Here is a 20,721-nt window from a genome sequence, read left to right as displayed (position 1 = left end):
CCGATACTTCACATACAGTTTCTCATGGGAGAGAATCCCACATGCAGTCTCTCATGTGGGGGAACAAAAAGCTAACTGAAAACTAACCAATACCTCACATACAGTCTCTCACAGGTGGGAACCTCACATACAGTCTCTCATGTGAGGGAACCTCACATACAGTCTCTCGTGTGGGGAAACAAAAAACAAAAACGAATCAAAAGCTAACCAATACCTCACGTGCAGGCTCTCATGAGAGGGAACCTCACATGCAGTCTCTCATGTGACGGAACAAAAACTAACCTTAATCTGCCCAACCACCTCATATGGGGGAGACTAAACATCACCCCACATGAGAAAAACAGACAGACAAAAGCACACATCAGCCAATGAAGGCAAATTTTCCTCCACATCTTTCCTACACCAGCCTTGAGGAAATCTGAAATAGAGTATTACACCCTGTTGGCCAAGAGTGGTATCCATCACTACAGTGGCAATAATATTGAATTGGACACAGCGTGTGGAAATAGTTGAGTATGCACACTGGCTATCATTGATCCAGGGGATTCTGATATCATTAGAAGCATGGCAGAACAGACTGGTGAAAAGTAAATCATGCAAAATTTTTCTTTAATAAAACCGACCAGAGCTTGTTTAAAAATTATTTTTATATGTAAGTATGTATTTATGAAAGAAAAATTAGACTAGCCTGTTTATACTGACTATATTATGAACATCTTCTAAAACTTGTAAAATCGACAACTTTTGAAAATACTAGTCATCCACTGTTATACAAAAATGTATTAACAATGGAGAATTGCAAAAATTGGGAATGTGAAGACTTCTGACATTGCTACCCTAAGCACAAATCCTAAAGTAATCCAAACTAAATGTTTTATTTAACCAATCACAATTTACTATAATATGTATAATATATAATATATATATAATCCTACAGATGTTTCTTGTCCTCTGAAGAGGTTATCTTTCCTTATTTATACTGACAATTGTAGTATATTCTTTTCCATTGCTGTATACTGCTATGCTGAGTGGATGTTCCATAATTTACCAAAATATACATGTATCATTATACATTTAGGTTTCCCCTCTTTTTAAAATTACAAAAGCCGCTGTGGTTAATATTAAGAAAACTTTTTACCAAATAAACTGTTGTAATTAGAATTGTGGAATCAAAGAGAATGAAAATTTTAAATTGCATTAGGTTGCCTTCTGTAAATTGTAAATCCTCTACAATTAAACCTCTCGCGCCTGCATAAAAATAACTAACTTTTTTTTTTAAGATTTTATTGGGGAAAGCGAACAGGACTTTTATTGGGGAACAGTGTGTACTTCCAAGCCTTTTTTCCAAGTCAAGTTGTTGTCCTTTCAATCTTACTTGTGGAGGGCGCAGCTCAGCTGTTGCTAGTTGCAGGGGGTGCTGTCCACCATCCCTTGCGGGACTCCAGGAACTGAACTGGCAACCTTGTGGTTGAGAGCCCACTGGCCCATGTGGGAATCAAATCGGCAGCCTACGGAGTTAGGAGCATGGAGCTCTAACCGCCTGAGCCACCAGGCTGGCCCCAAAATAACTAACATTTTTAAGTGTGCCATTTTTTTAGTCGGGAACTATGCAAAGTAAAATTACATTATCTCATAATTTCATATTCTCAAGTGCCCCCACTGTAATTTATTTTTATAAGAAAACTCGAAACGTACATTTACACCTTCACCTCATTGCCTTTGCCACTAGATGGAGCTATGTATAAACTCCGACGTGGGTAATGGCATTTTAATAGAGCTCCGCCTTATTTTTCCCTTTCAACGGTAGTTTTCCTTCTAAACTAGAAAGGCCTTACCCACCCCCTACACAATCGCCCTTGCCCAGAGACTTAGGACTTTAAATGACCACCGGTTTGGTCAACTCTGTGACCAACGCCTCTCCAGTGACATTTTGGCTTATACAAGTCTTCCCTGGTCGAGTCCATTTCTGCCGTACGGACATCTGCCTTCGTCTAAGATGGCCGCGTCCATGGTGCCCCAGAGGAACGTCTCGGCGCCGCCATCTTCCTTTGTTCCTCAGCTGGCTGAGCGCGCCATGTTGGCCTTGGATAGTCACCGGCCTCCGAAATCTTACGTAGTTAGTGCAGCATTGTTGACGGTCCTTCGCGACGAGGAGGTAAAAGCATCGACGTGATCACGCATGATGGTGATTTCTTCCCACGGCCGTATGGCCCCTCCCGTAACAAACGCCGGGGTGGGCGTGGCCAAGTACGTCATAGAGCGGGGCCCTCAGTCGGAACTCGGAAATCCCGCCGTGCTCCAAAGTACTCGCGGGACTCCCGGGTGTCAGCCGGTGAGCGTCCCTAGGGACCGCGGAAAAGCTTAACCCAGTAGGAAGTGGTTTCGGACGTGGGCTAAGCCTCTGTCGCCGTCAGTGCTGTCCCGAGAGGCTCAGGATCTGGTGAGTCGGGATCTGGGTTCTTACTCGCTGCCTGCGGGGTCAGTGAAATGTGAGCGTGTGTGGAGGACCGCGGTTGGGATTTTATTCGGATTCTGTCACAGGAATCTGGGCGTTAGTGACGGGCCCCCTGATAGGCAATGAGTAACAGCCTGAAGAAATCATCCACTGAGAGACCGAGTCTGTCAGAGTGTGAGGTCCAAGTCGATCGCTCGTCTTGTCGGACTGTGGTTGAGAGCGGGGCCGGAAATTGTGTGCCAGTGAACTCAGTGCTCAGTGTTAGTGAAGCCTGGGTTCGGGGATGTCTCTGTTGGTTTCTGGGGCAGTTTGGGGTTTAATATGGCAGAAAGTATAGGACTGTCACACTCCTGGTGGGGACCGTCACTGTTGAGGAGGTCAGGGCCCCTGGACGGTTACTAGGTTCAGCCCCGAATCTTGAATGCCGAAACAGACAAGAAGGCACCATTTCCCCAGTTAACTCAAATCCAGTTCACTCCTTCAAGGTCAAGTCCGTCCTCACTGTCCTTACTAAAAACTTTTTTGTCTGCCCCACATCACCACTCTTCTCACTGTCCCCACAAAATCCTATGTTGTTCGGAGTAATCTAGTGATATGTTTACTGTTAAAGATAACACTTTTTGTTCGTCTTTCCTCCAAGATTACTATATTTCTTTTGGATGTTTCCTCTTGGGGTTACTCTGACTCAAGTGAAAGCATTTCCTTCACCTTATATTCTGTTCCGCAGTGAGAAACTTTTTAAATTGTACTTTTTTTCACATCTGGGAATAATCTGTATAAACATAAGTACAATTGGTTATATCACTTAAAATCTCCTCCTCAACATATTTGCATATGAGATGATATTTATACATCTTTAAATTGTTGTAATAATTAGTGAACCAGTGGCATGGAGTCTGGAATCGACTGTATTCATTCATTAAGTAGTTGTGACATAAAGTACTCAAAAGTATTTAATTGTAATTTCAGTAACCCATTTTGACTTTCTTATTAAGCACTATTTCCCACTCCACTTAAATTTTTTTTTTTGTAACACCTAATGTTTAATTTCCTTTGATCCTCTAGATACAGGATACCAGATATTACCAATGTCTTGGTAATATTGTGAATTTGGTTCAGACCACGGAAAAACATCAATAATATAAATAAATAAATGTACTCCACTTAAAAATTTATTGTGCCTTTTTAAAAAATTTCTGTCTCAGAGGTTTCTGGCTACATCTATTCCTTAGCAAATTTTTTCCTTGACACTTTTTTGCAATTACAATTGGTCTTTCTTTTCCTTTTTTTTTTAAACTATAGAAAAGGAAGTCTTGAGGTTTAATTTACATACCATAAAATTCACCACAGGTAAGTACACAAGTCAGTGACTTTAACTGAATTTCTTAGTTGTGCAACCATCAGTACAATCCAGTTTTAAAATATTTTCATCACCTCCAAATAGTTTTGTCCTCTGTGCACTCAGTCTCCACTTGTACCCCAGCTGTGCATTACCACTGATCATCTTTCTGCCTCTATTAATTTGCAATTTCTGGACATTTCATGTAAACAATCACAAAATATGTAGTGTTTTGTGGTTGCTTTTTTTTCATTTAGCATATTTTTGAGGCCTATATTATGATTATCACTAAGCTTCCCTTTTTAAAAGTGATTTATTGAGGCAAAATTGACTTACAGTAAGCTGTACATACTTAAATCGTATAGACTGGTAAATTCGACATATATACTTATGAAACTCTCACCACAATGAAGATAGAGATCGTACTCATAACCTCCAGAAGGTTCTTTGTGCCCTTTTTAAATCCATCCCTCTCATATTTCCCCAACCCTCCCCAAGCAACCACAGTTCTATTTTTTTATTACTATTGTTTATATTTTTGAAGTTTTATTTAAATGGAATCATACAGTATGTACCCACTTTTACTCTGTTTCACTCAGGATTAATATTTTGAGATTCATCGCTGTGTGTTATCAATAATTCCTTTATTGTTGTTTTGTACTTCATTGTAGGGATATCAGTTTATCCTGATGAGTTTATTAATTCACCCGTTGATGCGCAATTGTATTGTTTCCAACTTTGAGCCATTACAAACAAAGCTCTGAGCACTCATATTCAAGTCTATATTTACATAATTTTCTTTCTCTTGGGTAAATCTCTACAAATGAATGGCTAAATCATGTGTTCTGTGTCTTCACAGTCTTTCCAACACTTTGTATTGTCAGTCTTTTTTATTTTGGGCTTTGTAATAGGTGTGGAACTGTATCTTGTGCTTTTTTTTTTCTTGCTTTTTTTTACCCCCTTGTACTTTTAATTTGTATTTACCTAATGATGGCTAATTATGTTGAGCATCTTTTCATGTTCTTATTTGTCATCCATATAGTCCATGGTGAAGTATCTGTTTAAGTCTTTTGCAGTTTTCTGTTGTGTTTTCTTGTTGATTTTTGAGAATTTTGTGCATGTTCTGGGTACAACTCCTTCCTTTACCAGTTACATGCTTTGCAAAGATTTTCTCCTAGTCTTTGACTTGCCATTCAAGTTCTCTTAACAATGTGTTTTGAAGAGCTGGGGGATTTAGTTTTTATGAAGTTCAGTGTATGAACTTTTTAATGAATTATTCTTTTAGTGTTGTGCCTAAGAAATGTTTGCCTAACTACAAGATCAGATAATTTTCTGCTGTTTTTTTTTCTAGAAGTTTTAAGAGGTTTTGTTTTGTTTTGTTTTGGTTTGGTTTTTCATTTAGGTTTATTATCCATTTTGAGTTATGTATGAGATGCAGTGTTTGGATCCAAGTTTTTTTCCCTGTGTTTGCATGTAGACTTGTTCCAGCAACATTTGTTGAAAAGGCTTTCTTCTTGCCTGTATTACCTTTCACTTTTGTAAAATGTCAGTTGACTATATATGCATGGGTCTTATTCTGGACTCTGATCTGTTCCATTCATTTATCGATTTTGACATGAATACCATCCTGCACTGATAACTGTAGCTTTATAGCAATTCTTGAAATCAGGTAGTGTCACCAACCTCGTTCTTTTTCACAGTTGTTTTGGCTATTCTAGACTCTTGGTATTTCTGAATTTAAGAATGATGTTTTCAAATTCTACAAAAAAGCCTGCTGGGATTATGGTTGGAATTTTATAATTGTAGACTAATTCAGGAGAATGGTCTATTTGGCTCATTTAGGGAAATGATTCACTTTCTGACCTGAGCAAGATGTAGCTCCCCATTTATTAAAATGTTTTAAATTTCTCAGTGATACAGTTTTCAAAAGGTCTTTTACATTTATATGGTAATATTTTTCCAAAAGTATTTCACATTTTTTGATGGCATTGTAAATAGTATTATATTTTTTAAAACTGAGTGGTCTCATAAAATGAGTTGGAAATAACCTTTCCTCTTCAGTTTTGTTACTGAATGATTCATTGTCTGTATGTGAGGTATTTTGCTCATCAACTCTCAGTTACTGGAATTGTTTTCAGTTTGAGACTATTATGAATAATGTTGCTACATACATTCCAGTACAAATTGGATATATTGTCCTTTGTTTGCTAAATTCCTCTGAGTGGCATGGCTGGTTCATAAGATAAGTGTATGTGTAACATTTTGCAAAGGTTCCATTTCCATCATCATTGTATGAGACTTCCAGTTTCTCCACATTCTTATCAACATTTGCAATTGTTAGTCTTTTTTATTATAGTCATTCTAGTTGGTGTGTAGCAGAATTCCATCATCATCTTAATTGTACTAATGACAAAGAATGTTGATCTTTTCATGTATTTATAGACGTTCATATGTCTATTCAAGTCTTCTCATTTTCTTAATGGATTGTTTGTTTTCTGAACAAATTATTTTTAGTTACTTACATATTCTGTATAGAAATTCTTTATCAGATATATGATTTGCAAATATTTTCTCCCCATCTGTAGCTCACTTTTCCTTTTTTCTTATTATATAATGTCTTTGATGTGCAAAATTTAATACAAGGCCAGTTGATAAATTTTCTTCTTTTATGGTTTCCTGATTTAATGACATGTTTAAGAATTCTTTGCCTAAACCAAGGTCATGAGAATTGTCTGCTGTTTTCTGCAAGATAGTGTATATGGATGTGTGTATATAGATATAGATATGTTTTTATTTTTTAGAGCAATTTTAGATTCACAGCAACATTGACTGGGAAGTGTGTAGAGATCCCACATGCCCCCTTCCCCCGCCCCCCCCCCCCCCCGACACAAACTTCCCCACTGTCAACATCCTGCACCAGAGTAGTGCGTTTGTTACAATCAATTCACATATTCACACATTATTACCCAAAGTGCATAGTTCACATTAGGGTTTGCTCTTGTACATTCTATGTGTTCTGACAAATGCATAATGATATGTATCCACCATTTAGTATCACACAGAATAGTTTCACTGCTCTAAAAATCCTCTGGGTTCTCCCATTCATCCTTTCCCTGCCCACAACTCCTGACAAATACTGATTTTTTCACCATCTCCTTAGTTTTACCTTTTCCAGAATGTCATATAGTTGGAATGATACAACTTCTTGTACTTAATAATATGCATTTAAGGTTTCTCCTTGTCTTTTTATGGCTTGATAGCTCATTTCTTTTTAGTGCTGAATAATATTCTGTTGTCTGGATGGATAACACTGCTATAAACATCTATGAACAGGTTTTTGTGTGAACATGAGTTTTCAGTTCATTTTGGTAAATACCAGGGAATTTGGTTGTTGGATCATATGGTAAGAGTATGTTTACTTTTGTAAGAAACTGCCAAACTGGCATACATCCAGCTATGGAAATTGCCCCAGAGTGTAAAAGCCTCTGGGGCACCAAGTAAAGGAACAGTTGAAAATATTGGGGTTCTTTATTTAAGGTAAATGAATAGCAGCAGTGACATCTAGGCCCAGAAGGAATGTCTACTCAAAGCCCATTTGCTCTTTAGCCCACAGGTCCTGGCCCCTCACATTAAGTGAAGGAATGAGGGGAAAAGAGGTGGTTCATGGACTTAGGTATCATTTCTGGGGATAACTTTAACTGGACACCAAGATTTCTAACTCTAAGAACTTCATGGCAGATGCAGAAGAGACAAAAGGCATAGAATCCATGTTACTATTTACTGAGCACAGAGGAAAATGATGGCGGCCCAGGTAAGTTTTGATTTGTTATACCTTTCCTTTGTTTTCTGATGGATTTGTGGTTACCTGAAAAAAAAATCAATTGAATTAAAAGAAGTATAAATTGGGATAATTGGGTTCTGAGGAGAAATCAAGTTAGACTCTAAATTCAAAATCAGGGCAAAGTAGGATCAGAAATATGTTATTCCTAGGGGTCATATCAAATGACTAATATTGGAACATAATGTGTGAGTGCAGTGGATGCTATGGGTTACATTAGCTGTCACTTTACATCTAATATGTCTAAGTTCTGTGAGCTGTTCTAGCAAATGATCAAACCCTATGTTGTTCTCCACATCCCATGACAATATATACCTATGTTTTAGTTATAACTGACATTCAGTATTATTCTACTTCAGCTCTTCAGGTGTATAGCACATTGGTCAGGCATCTACACAGTCTATGACGTGATCCCCCTGATAAGTCCAGTGCCCATCTGGTACCTTACATGATTTTTGCAACATTGTTGATTATATTCCCCATATTGTATTAACTATCAATTTATATTTCTTAATGACTTCCCCTTTTTCACCCCAACCCAAACCCCATTCCCAACTATCACCCTGATAGATCTAGTACCTATCTGGCACCATACCTAGTTATTACAATATTATTGACTATATTCCTTATGCTCTAACCTACATCCCCATGACTACTGTATGTTCTTCTTAATCCCTTCCCTTTTTACCCGTCCCTAACCCCCTTCCCATCTTAAAGAAGTCCTTCTAAGAGTCCTTGTAATACTGCTTTGGTGGTGATGAACTCCTTCAGCTTTTTCTTGTCTGGGAAGCTCCTTATCTGTCCTTCATTTCTGAATGACAGCCTTGCTGGGTAGAGCAATCTTGGTTGTATGTCGTTACTTTTCATCACTTGGAATACTTCCTGCCACTCCCTTCTTGCCTGCAAAGTTTCTGTTGAGAAATCAGCTGACAGTCTTATGGGGGCTCCCTTGTAGGTAACTGACTGCTTTTCTCTTGGTGCTTTTAAGATTCTCTCTTTGTATTCAACCTTTGGCATTTTAATTATGATGTGTGTCTTGGTGTTGGCCTCCTTGGATTTATCTTGTTTGGGACTCTCTGTGCTTCCTGGGCTTGTATGTCCATTTCCTTCACCAGGTTAGGGAAGTTTTCTGTCATTATTTCTTCAAATAGGTTTTCAGTTCCTTGCTCCCTCTCCTCCTTCTGGTACCCCTATAATGTGAATGTTGGTACACTTGATATTGTCCTGGGGCACACTAAATTCACCTCAATTTTTAGGATTTTTTTTTCTTTTTGCTGTGCTGGTTGGGTGTTTTCTGCTACCTTATCTTCTATATTGCTGGTTGGATCCTCTGCTTCATCTAATCTACTGTTAATTCCCTGTAATATATCCTTCGTTTCCATTATTGTATCCTTTATTTCTGACTGGTTCTTTTTTATGGTTACCATCTCCATTTTTATGAGATCATCGAGCATTCTTATAACCATTGTTTGGAACTCTGCATCTGATAGATTGCTTATGTCTGTTTAATTTAGTTCTTTTTCTGGAGCTTTGTTCTGTTCTTTCATTTGGGACATGTTTTGTTGTCTCCCCCTTTTGGCTGCCTCCGTGTGTTGGTTTCTATGTATTAGGTAGGGTTGCTGTGTCTTCTGGTCTTAGGAGAGTGGCCTTATGTAGTAGGTGTGCTACAGTCTTTCTGGTCACCTGAGCCACATGTTCCAGGTGCGTCCCTTGTGTAGGTTGTGTGTGCCCTCTTGTAATTGAGCCCTGGTTGATAACTGCACATCAGTGTGAGGGACTGAACCTTGGGCTCACTGGTTGTGAGGACTGGCCTTGACTACAGTGGACTCTGGTGCCTGCCCAGTCTGCCCCTTGGTGTGTTGTACTTGACGGCTAGGTGATGTTCCAGCCTCTTTTCAAGCCGGTGACTGGGGGCGCCAGCTCCAGGACCACCTTGGAGGGAATCCGCTGTAGGTCTACTTCAGCCACAGCCCGTGCCCCACCCGGGGCCACCTAGCGGGAGCCAGAAAGAAATCCACAGATGTCTGACACCTGTACTGTGCTTGGAAGTGCCTTGAGAGGCAAAGCTGAAACCAAGGCCAGCTGCCACTAGTGTCAGCTTAGGACTGCTCAGCCAGAGGTACAGGACATGCTCAAGCCAGATGCTGCTTGTCTGAGTTCTGTGAACTTTTTTTTTTTATTGGGGAAGGGGAATAGGAGTTTATTGGGGAACAGTGTGTAATTCCAGGACTTTTTTCCAAGTCAAGTTGTTGTCCTTTCAATCTTAGTTGTGGAGGGTGCCGTTCAGCTTCAAGTTGTTGTCCTTTCAGTCTTAGTTGTGGAGGGCGCAGCTCAGCTCCAGGTCCCGTTGCTAGTTGCGGGGGGGCGCAACCCACCATCCCTTGCGGGAGTCGAACCGGCAACCTTATGGTTGAGAGGACATGCTTCAACCAACTGAGCCATCCAGGAGCTCAGTGGCAGCTCAGCTCAAGGTGCCATGTTCAATCTTAGTTGCAGGGGATGGAGCTCACCATCCCTTGCGGGACTCGAGGAATCGAACTGGCAACCTTGTGGTTGAGAGCCCACTGGCCCATGTGGGAATCGAGCCGGCAGCCTTTGGAGTTAGGAGCATGGCGCTCTAACCACCTGAGCCACCGGGCTGGCCCCGAGTTCTGTGAGGTTTTGAGAGACGCTAGGAAAGTGCAGCTTGCCCCGCCACTTGTCCCTGCTGCCTTTCTAGCTGTTGTTTCCAGTGCCGGAGCTCAAAGCGAGTGATTCCACTGGTGGGTAAGTCTGCGCACAGTCCCTTTAAGAGGAGCGCCTGTGAGTGCAGCCACACTGTCTCACTCAGTCACAATCTGCTGTTTTTCACAACCAAAAATTATGGGGACTTCTCTCCCTGGCACTTGAACCCTGGCTGGGGTGGGGCTGGTATCTCTCCTTTAGGGGATAGGGGGACGAAATATCCCTCCCTAACTTTAATGGTCACACATATGTGTAGGACCAGCCGTTTCGCGTCTCTGGCCTTCCTACCAGTCTGGAGGTGCACCTTCTTCTGCATGTCCTTAGTTGATGGGCTTCTGTTCAGCTTGATTTTAGGCGATCCTCACTAATGGTTGTTTTGTAGATTAGTTGTAATTTTGATGTGGTTGTGAGAGAAGGTAAACACAGCGTTTACCTACTGTGCTATCTTGATTGCCTCTCCAACCACATGTTTTTTTTCTCTTACTTCCAGTGGGTCAGTAATACTGGCATAGCTTAGCTGGTCTGTGTTGTTTTTACCCACAACACCTCTGACACCAAATGAAAAAGTTTTTTTCCTCCTGACTCCAAATATGTGGTCTCTTTTCCAATACCACTTCAGCTCTCTGACACTAAGGAATTAGTGTCAGATTACACAGATTTAAGGGTTCAGACCTGCGAGAATGCCCCCCATGTGAGATGCCTGTCATAAGTCCTGGACCTTCTGTACTTCTGACTGACCAGCTGTAAATCTGGGATTTCTGCAATCCCTGCTTCCAAGTTCAGTAATTTGCTAGAACAACTCACAGAACTCAGGAAAACACTTTACTTACATTTATTATAAAGGATACATCTCAGGAACAGTCAAATGGAAGGGATGTATAGGGCAAGGTATGGGGGCGTGCCACTCTGTCAGCACCTCAATGTGTTCAGCAACTTGGAAGCTTGTCAAACCTGTATTTTTTCAGGTGTTTTTTATGGAGATCTCTTTACTTAGGCGTATTTGATTAAATCACTGGCCATTGGGATTGAACTCAATCTCCAACCACTCTCCCCTCTCTGGAAATTGCTGGGGTGGGGCTGAAAGTTCCAACCCTTTAATCAATGGTTTGTTCCTCTGGCAACCAACCCCCATCCAGAAGCTAACCAACCTCTCTACCCCCAACCACTCATCTCATTAGCATACAAAAGATAGCACTCTAGAGATTCTAAGCATTTTAGGACCTACATCTACCAGGAATCAAGAACAAAGACCAACTGCTTTTTATTATTATTATTATTATTATTATTATTATTATTATATCTCTTCCGGGTACTTTGTTTCATAGTCTCTCATGAGGCTGTGATCAAGGTGTCAGACAAGGTGGAGTCTGATCTGAAGGGTCAAGTGGGGAAGGATGCATTTTCTACGTGGTTGTTGGCTGATTCATTTCCAGAACAGCTGACCATATGAGACCCTTAGTTTCTACCTGTCTGCTCATATAAGACCACTCTTTTTTTTTTTAAGATTTTTTTTATTGGGGAAGGGGAACAGGACTTTACTGGGGAACAGTGTGTCCTTTCAGGACTTTTTTTTTTTTCCAAGTCAAGTTGTTGTCCTTTCAATCTTAGTTGTGGAGGGCGCAGCTCAGCTCCAGGTCCAGTTGCCGTTGTTAGTTGCAGGGCGCGCAGCCCACCATCCCTTGCGGGAGTTGAACCGGCAACCTGGTGGTTGAGAGGACGCACTCCAACCAACTGAGCCATATGGGAGCTCAGCAGCAGCTCAGTTCAAGGTGCTGTGTTCAATCTTAGTTGCCAGGGTCGCAGCCCACCATCCCTTGTGGGAGTCAAGGAATCAAACCGGCAACTTTGTGGTTGAGAGCCCACTGGCCCATGTGGGAATCGAACCAGCAGCCTTCGCCCTTAGAAGCATGGAGCTCCAATCGCCTGAGCCACGGGGCCGGCCCAAGACCACTCTTACTTCCTTGCCATGTGGGCCTCCCCAACATTCCAACTTGTTTTATCAAAGTTATCAAAGGACGATTGTCTTAGCAAGATGGATGCCATATATAGCCTAATTGTAAAAGTGGTATCTTGTAACTTTTGCTGTATTCTTTTCTTTGGAAACAATTTCCTAGGTCAGCCCAGGCTCAAGTGAAAGGTCCTGTATGGGGACATGAATACCTAGTGTGTAATAATAAGGAATTTGGTTAACCTGTGTTTCTGATTCCTGGCAAGTAACCTTTAAACTCTTGGAATTACCCATGTGACATGAGTGTCTTTGTTATTCGTTCTGGGCCACTGGAACCTCATTTCATAGTTTGTGCTAATGAGGTGACTCAAGATGGGGGCTATCCATTCCAGAAAGACTGACCATATGATTAAGAAGGTTGTGGCTTTTGGGGGAAGGGGAACTGTGAAAGGCTTTGTGGAAGAGGGGCCATGCCTGTTGGGTTTTGACAGATGTATAATAGAGAAACATATTGTATTATGGCCCTTCTAGGTTAAAGGAATAGCCAATAGTCAAGGATGCTGGAGTGTAGCTTGTATGTATGTGGTGGGTAGAAAGAAGATATCTGAGACAAGGCTGGCTGGGGAGGTAGAGGGAACAGTGCTGAAAGTTTTGCATTTTGCTCTCCAGTCAAGGGGAGACTTTGAAATGTTCTGAGCAATGGAATAATATCATAGAATCTCTAGTGAATGAGGACATCTCTGGTAGCAATATATCATGGATGGCTTTGAAAGCAGGAGACACTAAGGTGGTGATCAAGTGGGATGCTCTTGTAATAATCTGTCAGTGGTGATGAAGTCCTGAAGTAGGAAATGCTGTGAAACTGAAAAGGTAGGATTAATAAGAAAGACATTTCTGCAGTCGATTCTATGAGCTTAGAAAGAGACAGGTAGGCATTGGGCATTTGGGAGTAACATTGATTTATTCAAAAAAATTCATAGGGTACTTAATATATTGTGTCAGGAACTCTGTTGTGGGCTAGAAATACAAAAATGGTATCATACTCCAAAACTGGGAAACTTCACAATCTAATCAAGTATAAGAAAATAAACAAATATCACACAAAGTAATTAAGATATCTACACTTACATCTGTCATCTCTCTACCTGTTATCTAACTGTCATGCAGGGTCTCAGCTCCTTCTCCCTGCACAAAAACACAGGATATGGTGAGGCCAAAAGGGAACACAAACAGCCATAGATTGGGGGTTCATATCACTATATTCTCGATGGCAGCTGGTCGAGACCCAGAAGCAAACATCTGTCAGTACCCTAACAAGGGGTCTTCCTGCACCCCAGTCTCGCTGGCGGCCAGGCAAGACACAGAAAGTAGGATCCACACGATCCGCAATCCGCCATCCACTTCTCTCCTTACCAACCAACAAAACCAACTGCCTAGTATAGACACGGCAGTTATATTAGTGGCTAATGGCTAACCGGTAACAGGTGATGGCCACCTAGCCACAGTGGATGGCCATCTGATTACAGCTGATGGCCATCTAATAACCAAGCCAGCACCTGTCCCTGTGAGGCCGAGAGCCTGGAAACTGCTCTCTGGGACTCTGTCCCCACACTATCGTCATCTATCTATCTGTCATCTGTCTCAGGGAATGGAGATATGAGATGACTTATTAACATGCCATTTTAACTGGTGCTTAAAAGATAAATAGAAATTTGATAAATAAATGAGGTAGATGAGATATTGAGGCACAGAGAAGAGCTTTTGCAAGCACACTGTGAATTAAAGTACAGTGGCACCTCGGTTTTCGAACGTCTCCGTTGACGAACATTTCAGTTTACGAATGCTGTAAATTTTGTGGATCTATGGTTTCATTAGATAGTAAAATTCATGCTAAATTTGCAGTTTTAGGGGTTGATTTTAAAGGTTTGGAATGGATTAATCCATTTTGCATTACTTTTATGGGGAAACCGTGCCTCAGTTTTCGAACATTTCAGAACTCAAATGGTCTTCTGGAACAGATTACGTTCGAAAACTGAGGTACCTGGTGTGTTTGGAGAGTCCCTGAGCAGTTGGGGAAGGCAACAGAGGTACCTTATCAAAGGTAAGAAAGAAAATTAGCTACATTGTGCTCAATGTTTCAATTTGATCCCAAGGTGATGATAAAACAGAAAAGAGTTTAAAACAATTGTCTGTGTTTAGAAAAGTAACATTGAGCAGAACTGGCTGGGGTGAGGAGGTGTAAAGATGAAAGGCAGGCAGTCAGTGGGGAAGAGCTGTTGGAATAATTCACATTAGAGATAAAGAAGCTCTGGACTTGGGCAATAGCAAAAGGAAAGAAAATGGAAGATTAAATGTTTATGTAGCTGGTGGAAACTTGTTATAAAGCACAGCTGAGTGTAGAAAGAGGTTAGAAAGTCACTGAGGAGTTTAGTATGGATAATTGAGCTGATGCTCATGCCATAAATTGAGAAAGAAAATACAGCCTGAAGAACAGGATTTATGCAAGAAAGGGTAAGTGATCATAATAACAGCTAATATTTACCAAGTGTTTATGTACCAGGCTTATTCTAGTACTTTGTGTGTATTAATTCTTTAACGTTCACAATAGAGTAATGAAATAGGTACTCTCATTATCTACATTTTACAGATGAAGAAATTAAGGCACAGAGAGCTTAAGTAACTTGTCCAAGTTTTCACAGCTATTAAGCACAGTCAGAATTTGAACCCAGACAATATGATTCAAGAAAATACATTTTTAAACTTATATTGCCTACCGTTGTATTTAACTTTGGACATATGGAACTCTAGGTAGAGAGTTGAAACTCTGAAGGATGGGAAGAGGTCAAAGGTGGAAATGTGGAAATGAGAGTCAGATAGGTTGTTGACATAAGAAACATTCAAACCTGTAGAGAATTTTTATGAGTTTATTTGAGCCAAACTGATGACATATGCTGAGGAGCAAGATCTCGAATGCTCCCAAGAGGATTGTGGCTTTCAGCCATGTGATATCAGTCTGATCTCCAGGAAGGGGGAGGACCTGGAGATTGAGTCCAGCCACTTGGTCAATGATTCAATAAATCCTGCATATGTAATGAAGCCTCAGTAAAAACTCTTGACACTAAAGTTTAGGTGAGCTTCCTTGGTTGGTGGTACTCTTGGGTACTGTCACACACTGTGGCTGGGAGGAGATAATGCTATCCACTCCATGAGGAGTCATGTGTTTCAATACCAAATGACTCTTTCGTGTCTGGCCATTTGGAACAAAAATCAGGACTTTGGAGATAATATTCCATTCTTTTTTGAGTTCTATTGTTTCTGTTGTAGGTAATCTGTCGTTTGTCTCTGGAAGCTTTTTAGGGTTTCCCTTTGCATTTGGTGTAGTGTAGTTTCAGTCTGATGCATCTAGGTATAGACTTCCTGCTTGGAGTTTGTTGGGATTCCTGAATCTGAGGTGTGGAGTGTTTAATCAGTATTGAAAATTTTCAGCTTTTAGATCTTTAGATACTGCCTCTCCATTACTCCATTTTTTTCTTTCAGAAACTATAAGTTGGCATACATTAGACCTTTTGACACTATACTCATATTTATTAACCTCTTTCTTACATTTTCTTTCTCTCTCTTTCTCCTGCACTTTCTGTAGTTTTCTCAGTCACATATTCCAGTTCACTACAAAGTATCTAATATACTGTTCATCTATCCATTAATATATGTATGTGTATATATGTTTGGCTATTAGAAGTTTTTTTTGTTTCTCTGAATCTTCATAATCAACTTTAATGGTCTTTTTTGCTTTAGACATATCTTGTATACTTCCTGTTATTCTTTTACATTTATTAAAAACACTGTTTTGTAAATTCTAGATGTGGAGTCTGGTCATTGATCCTCATAATGGCTGTGAAGTTACATGGGAATACAGGAATATTTTATTTGTCCTAATGTTATCTATATATTTTTGTATTTGGAAATAGGTGCTAAAACATGTAGATAGAAAGATAGGACTTTGCTTGTACTAAATATATTTGATAAAAGTAAATACATGCAATCTATGTGGTAAAAATTAAAACAACTTCTTTCATGTAGCTTCTATATTAATAAAAGGAGTTGACATCATATTAAAAGGACCATATTATTACAGAAATTGCTGACGTTGGAGGATGTGACTGTGGAGTTCAGTTGGGAGGAGTGGCAGCTCCTGGCTCCTGCTCAGAAAGACCTGTATCGGGATGTGATGTTGGAGAACTATAACAGTCTGGTATCACTGGGTAAGGATTGCTCCCCATGTCACTTACAGGTACCCAGTCACTGGCCTTTCTTCTATCACTTGATGAAAGCTTTGCAGTCACTGTTGTCTTCTGAAAGTCAGATTTTCGATCCCCCCCTCTGGCCCCAAAGAGAGGGGTATAATCTCCTACATCCTGAAAGAGAACTTTGACTTTGCATATGAGAAATTGTTTTTTCTCTAAAATGTAATATTTTCCTGTCTTCACATACCGTACTCCAAATCACTGTATCAAAATCTTTTACAATTTCTCACGAGCAGGGTATCAAGTTACCAAACCAGAATTGTTCTCCAAGTTGGAACATGGAGAAGAACCACGAATAATAAAGAATGAAATTCAGCAGAGAGCCTGTCCAGGTGAGTGAGAACGAGTGACCATGGAAGTCACATTCTAGTCGTTAAGAGAGGTGGTCACAGCTGTGAGGGTGTCTGAGGCTACCTCCACATATGCGTCTTCCCAGATAAGAACTCTTTTCTTTGTGGGTGTTTCATGTTAATTATATTCCTTTCCTCTTCTTGGATCTGATACTTTTTCATCTTATATCTTTATAATTTTCTTTTATACTGGAATCATATGGTTGACAATAAGGAGCCAGCCCCAACCATGTCATATTTTAAGCACTTTTATTCTAAGATGTACTCTTGAAAGAATTTGTTATTATTATTTATTTCTAGGAATTGGGAAAGTTGACAGTCATCTGCAAGATTATTCTCAAAACCAAAGATTTCTGAAAAGCATGCAACAATACAGTGACCAGAATGGATTTAGAAATACTGTTCATCTGAGCAAAACAAAATTTGCCCTAATGCAAAATCATGTGTTGGACTTACATAGGAAAGCTTTGAAATCAAGTTTAAGTTTAGTTAACCAGAAGGGAAGATATGAAGTAAGAAACTCCACTGAGTTTAATGGAGATGAGAAATCCTTTGTAGATGGTAATCATGAACAACTGTACACTGGACCCGAATTCCCTGAAAGTGCAAAACACATGAGCACTAAATTCCAAGCCTTGAAGCATCAGAGGACTCACAAAACAGAGAAACCACAAGCATGCATCGAAGGTGAGAAAACCTGCATCAGGACATCTCAGTTCCTTTACCATGAGAGCATTCATACCGGAGAAAAACCACATGGGTGTGATCCGTGGGGGAAATCCTTCTCCAAAAATGGCATGCTCACTAAACATCAGAAAGCTCAAACACGAGACAAACTCTGTATAACCAATGAATACAGAAAGCGTTCTACTGTGAAGAGCTGTCTCTCCATACATCAGCAAACCCATACAGGAGAGAAATCATATATATGCAGTGAATGTGGAAAAGGTTTCACCATGAAGCGCTATTTGATTGCACACCAGCGAACTCATAGTGGTGAGAAACCTTATGTATGCAGTGACTGTGGGAAAGGCTTCACTGTGAAGAGCAATCTCATTGTGCATCAGCGAACTCATACAGGAGAGAAACCATATATATGCAGTGAGTGTGGGAAAGGCTTCACTATGAAGCGCTATCTTGTTGTACATCAGCGAACTCACACTGGAGAGAAACCCTATATATGTGAGAAGTGTGGAAAAGGCTTCACTGTGAAGAGTAATCTCATTGTTCATCAGCGATCTCATACAGGGGAAAAATCTTATATATGCACTGAGTGTGGAAAAGGCTTCACTGTGAAGCGCACACTCATTATACATCAGCGAACTCATACAGGAGAGAAATCATACATTTGTGATGAATGTGGAAAAGGCTTCACCACAAAGCGCACTCTCATTATACATCAGCGAACTCACACAGGAGAGAAACCCTATGCATGCAATGACTGTGGTAAGGCCTTCAGTCAGAAGATATGCCTCATACAACATGAGAGATGTCATACAGGAAAAACACCCTTTGTATGTACTGAGTGTGGAAAACCCTATTCTCACAAATATGGCCTCATTACCCACCAGAGAATTCACACAGGAGAGAAACCCTATGAGTGCAAGGAATGTGGGAAAGCTTTCACCACAAAGTCAGTACTCAATGTCCACCAAAGAACTCATACAGGAGAGAGGCCCTATGGATGCAGTGAGTGTGAGAAAGCCTTCTCCCACTTGTCAAACCTTGTTAAACATAAGAAAATGCACACAAGATAAATGAGTAGGTTCAGTCAAGTTGGAAATTCCTTTAACGGAGAGTCACAGCTCATTACTTATGAGTGAACTCATGCAGAACAAAAACCCTACTAAGGCAGTGAGTGGAAATGCCTCTGTGGCAACCAAAACTTCATTAAAGTCAGTGTTTGTAGCAGATTGGCATGCAATCAGGGTATTGCCTATTATCAGTTGTGTGCCCTGAGGAGATTAAGGAATTTGCCCAGGAGATAAAACTGGTGAATTACAGTGACTGTGGTAGTGCCTTTAGTGATCCTTACCTCATATTTTCTTTCAATGAAAACATGTTGAAAAAACTGATACATTCAATGTGGAGATGCCTTTCTTGCTTCATTAGATGTGTGAACAAAACTTTCAAGCTTCATTACATGTCTGAAAGTGTACATGGAAACAAATGCTGTGAATGCAGAGACTAAGAAAGCCTTCAGTGGGAAGACAGACTTTATTAGGGATCATCTCAGATCAGTGAGGTCATTGTTCATAGAAAAGTGAAAAAAAAAAAAAAAAGAAAAATTACATGGGAAAGCCTTTACTCAGAAAGAAGACCTCAGTGAGAGTCAGAGTTCACACTGGAGAAAAACTTTAAGAGGAAATATTGCAGAATTTCATGGATACATTCTGCCCCATTTGTCGGAAAATCATATAGAAATTAAAACTTTATGAGCACGCTAAACTTAGAGCACCTTTGGTGAAATATCAGAGGACTCACGGGGGAATGAAGTCCTGTGAAAGTGATAAATGTGTGAGTGCTTTTTGTTATAAGTCTAACTTCATGATACATCAAATAATTCACCTGATGTGCATTTTCAGGTGATACTTGGAACCTCCTTTCTAGGTACCTTGTCAGTAATACCCTACTTTAAAAAGTAGTCTGCTTTTCTTATCCCTGATTAATTTTTGTTGTTACATACAATACAGGAGTGTTCTATGGGCACCCATATTCTACGATTAGCTCTTACCTTTCTTTGGCTGTAAACTGAATTGTAAATTTATCATACTGAGGTAGTTTAAAAGGAAACTAAATATTTTGAATTTATAAATATAACACATATTTGTACTTAAGTTTACAAATATGACCAACTATTTTACAAAATCACTTTCAAAGTTATTTTTTTCAGTTATTTTTATAATGTTTAATTTGAATTTATTTTAACTTAAAAGAAATTGCAAAGTAGTTCTGAGACTTCCCTAGTATCTATACCCAACTTCCCCCAGTAAAAACATATAACCGTATTATATTATTGAATCCAGAAAAATGACATTGCTGGTATGCTGTTAATGAAACTCCTAACCTTATTTGGATTTCATTAGACTTTACTTTTTTTTTTTTTTTTTTAAACTTTTATTTAAGTGTGTTTTTCCAGGACCCATCAGCTCCAAGTCAAGCACTTGTTACAATCTAGCTGTGGAGGGTGCAGCTCACTGGTCCATGTGGGGATCAAACCGGCAACCTTGGTGTTAGGAGCACAGTGCTCTAACCAACTGAGCCAACCGGCTGCCCCTAGACTTTACTTTTTTTGTTGTTGTTATTCTAAGAAGCTTTATTACCTATATACCCCTTGTGGTCATGTGACCACAACCATAATGGAAAAGTGTTTAATCAACTCAGACTTCCTTATGATACCTTTTGAGGCTCATACCTTCTATCCAAACCTACCTCTGGCAACCACTTACTTGTTTTCCAACAGTATAATTTTGTCATTTCATAATGTTATAAAAATCATTTTTATAACAAGATTTTTATACATTTTATATAAATTTTATTTATTTATACAAATTTATAATTTTATTAATATGGGCCACGTAAGCTCTTCATGTTTTTGTCACTCGGCAAATTGCTTTTAAGACTTGAGTTGAACAGTTGTTTTATTTTTATTAGTGAGTAGTGTACATGTTTATACCAGTTCGTTTCACCATTTACTCTTGAAAGAGATTTGTATTGTTTCCTGGTTTCAACTTTTATTAAAAAAAATGTTATGAAATCTGCA

At 39.8% G+C, this 20,721-nt stretch overlaps 1 protein-coding gene across 2 annotated transcripts; it reads left to right on the top strand.

The window, feature by feature from the left end:
- Positions 1 to 2,108: 2,108 nt before the first annotated feature.
- Positions 2,109 to 20,721, top strand: ZNF614 (zinc finger protein 614). 2 transcript variants are annotated; one of them, XM_088800521.1, is made up of 5 exons: positions 2,109 to 2,440; positions 7,401 to 7,605; positions 16,440 to 16,566; positions 16,845 to 16,940; positions 17,259 to 20,721. In XM_088800521.1, the coding sequence occupies exons 2-5, from the start codon at positions 7,591 to 7,593 to the stop codon at positions 18,713 to 18,715; spliced, it is 1,695 nt and encodes a 564-aa protein (XP_088656647.1). In that variant the 5' UTR covers positions 2,109 to 2,440; positions 7,401 to 7,590; the 3' UTR covers positions 18,716 to 20,721. The 2 variants fall into 2 exon arrangements, with proteins under 2 accessions (XP_088656647.1, XP_088656648.1); XM_088800522.1 differs by lacking the exon at positions 7,401 to 7,605.

Source organism: Rhinolophus sinicus, chromosome 8 (genome assembly GCF_057876585.1).
Source record: "Rhinolophus sinicus isolate RSI-liver-muscle chromosome 8, RSI-T2T, whole genome shotgun sequence".
Lineage (NCBI taxonomy): Eukaryota > Metazoa > Chordata > Mammalia > Chiroptera > Rhinolophidae > Rhinolophus > Rhinolophus sinicus.
Note: the sequence above shows the minus strand (reverse complement) of the source record. Positions and strands in the feature narration are given on the sequence as shown.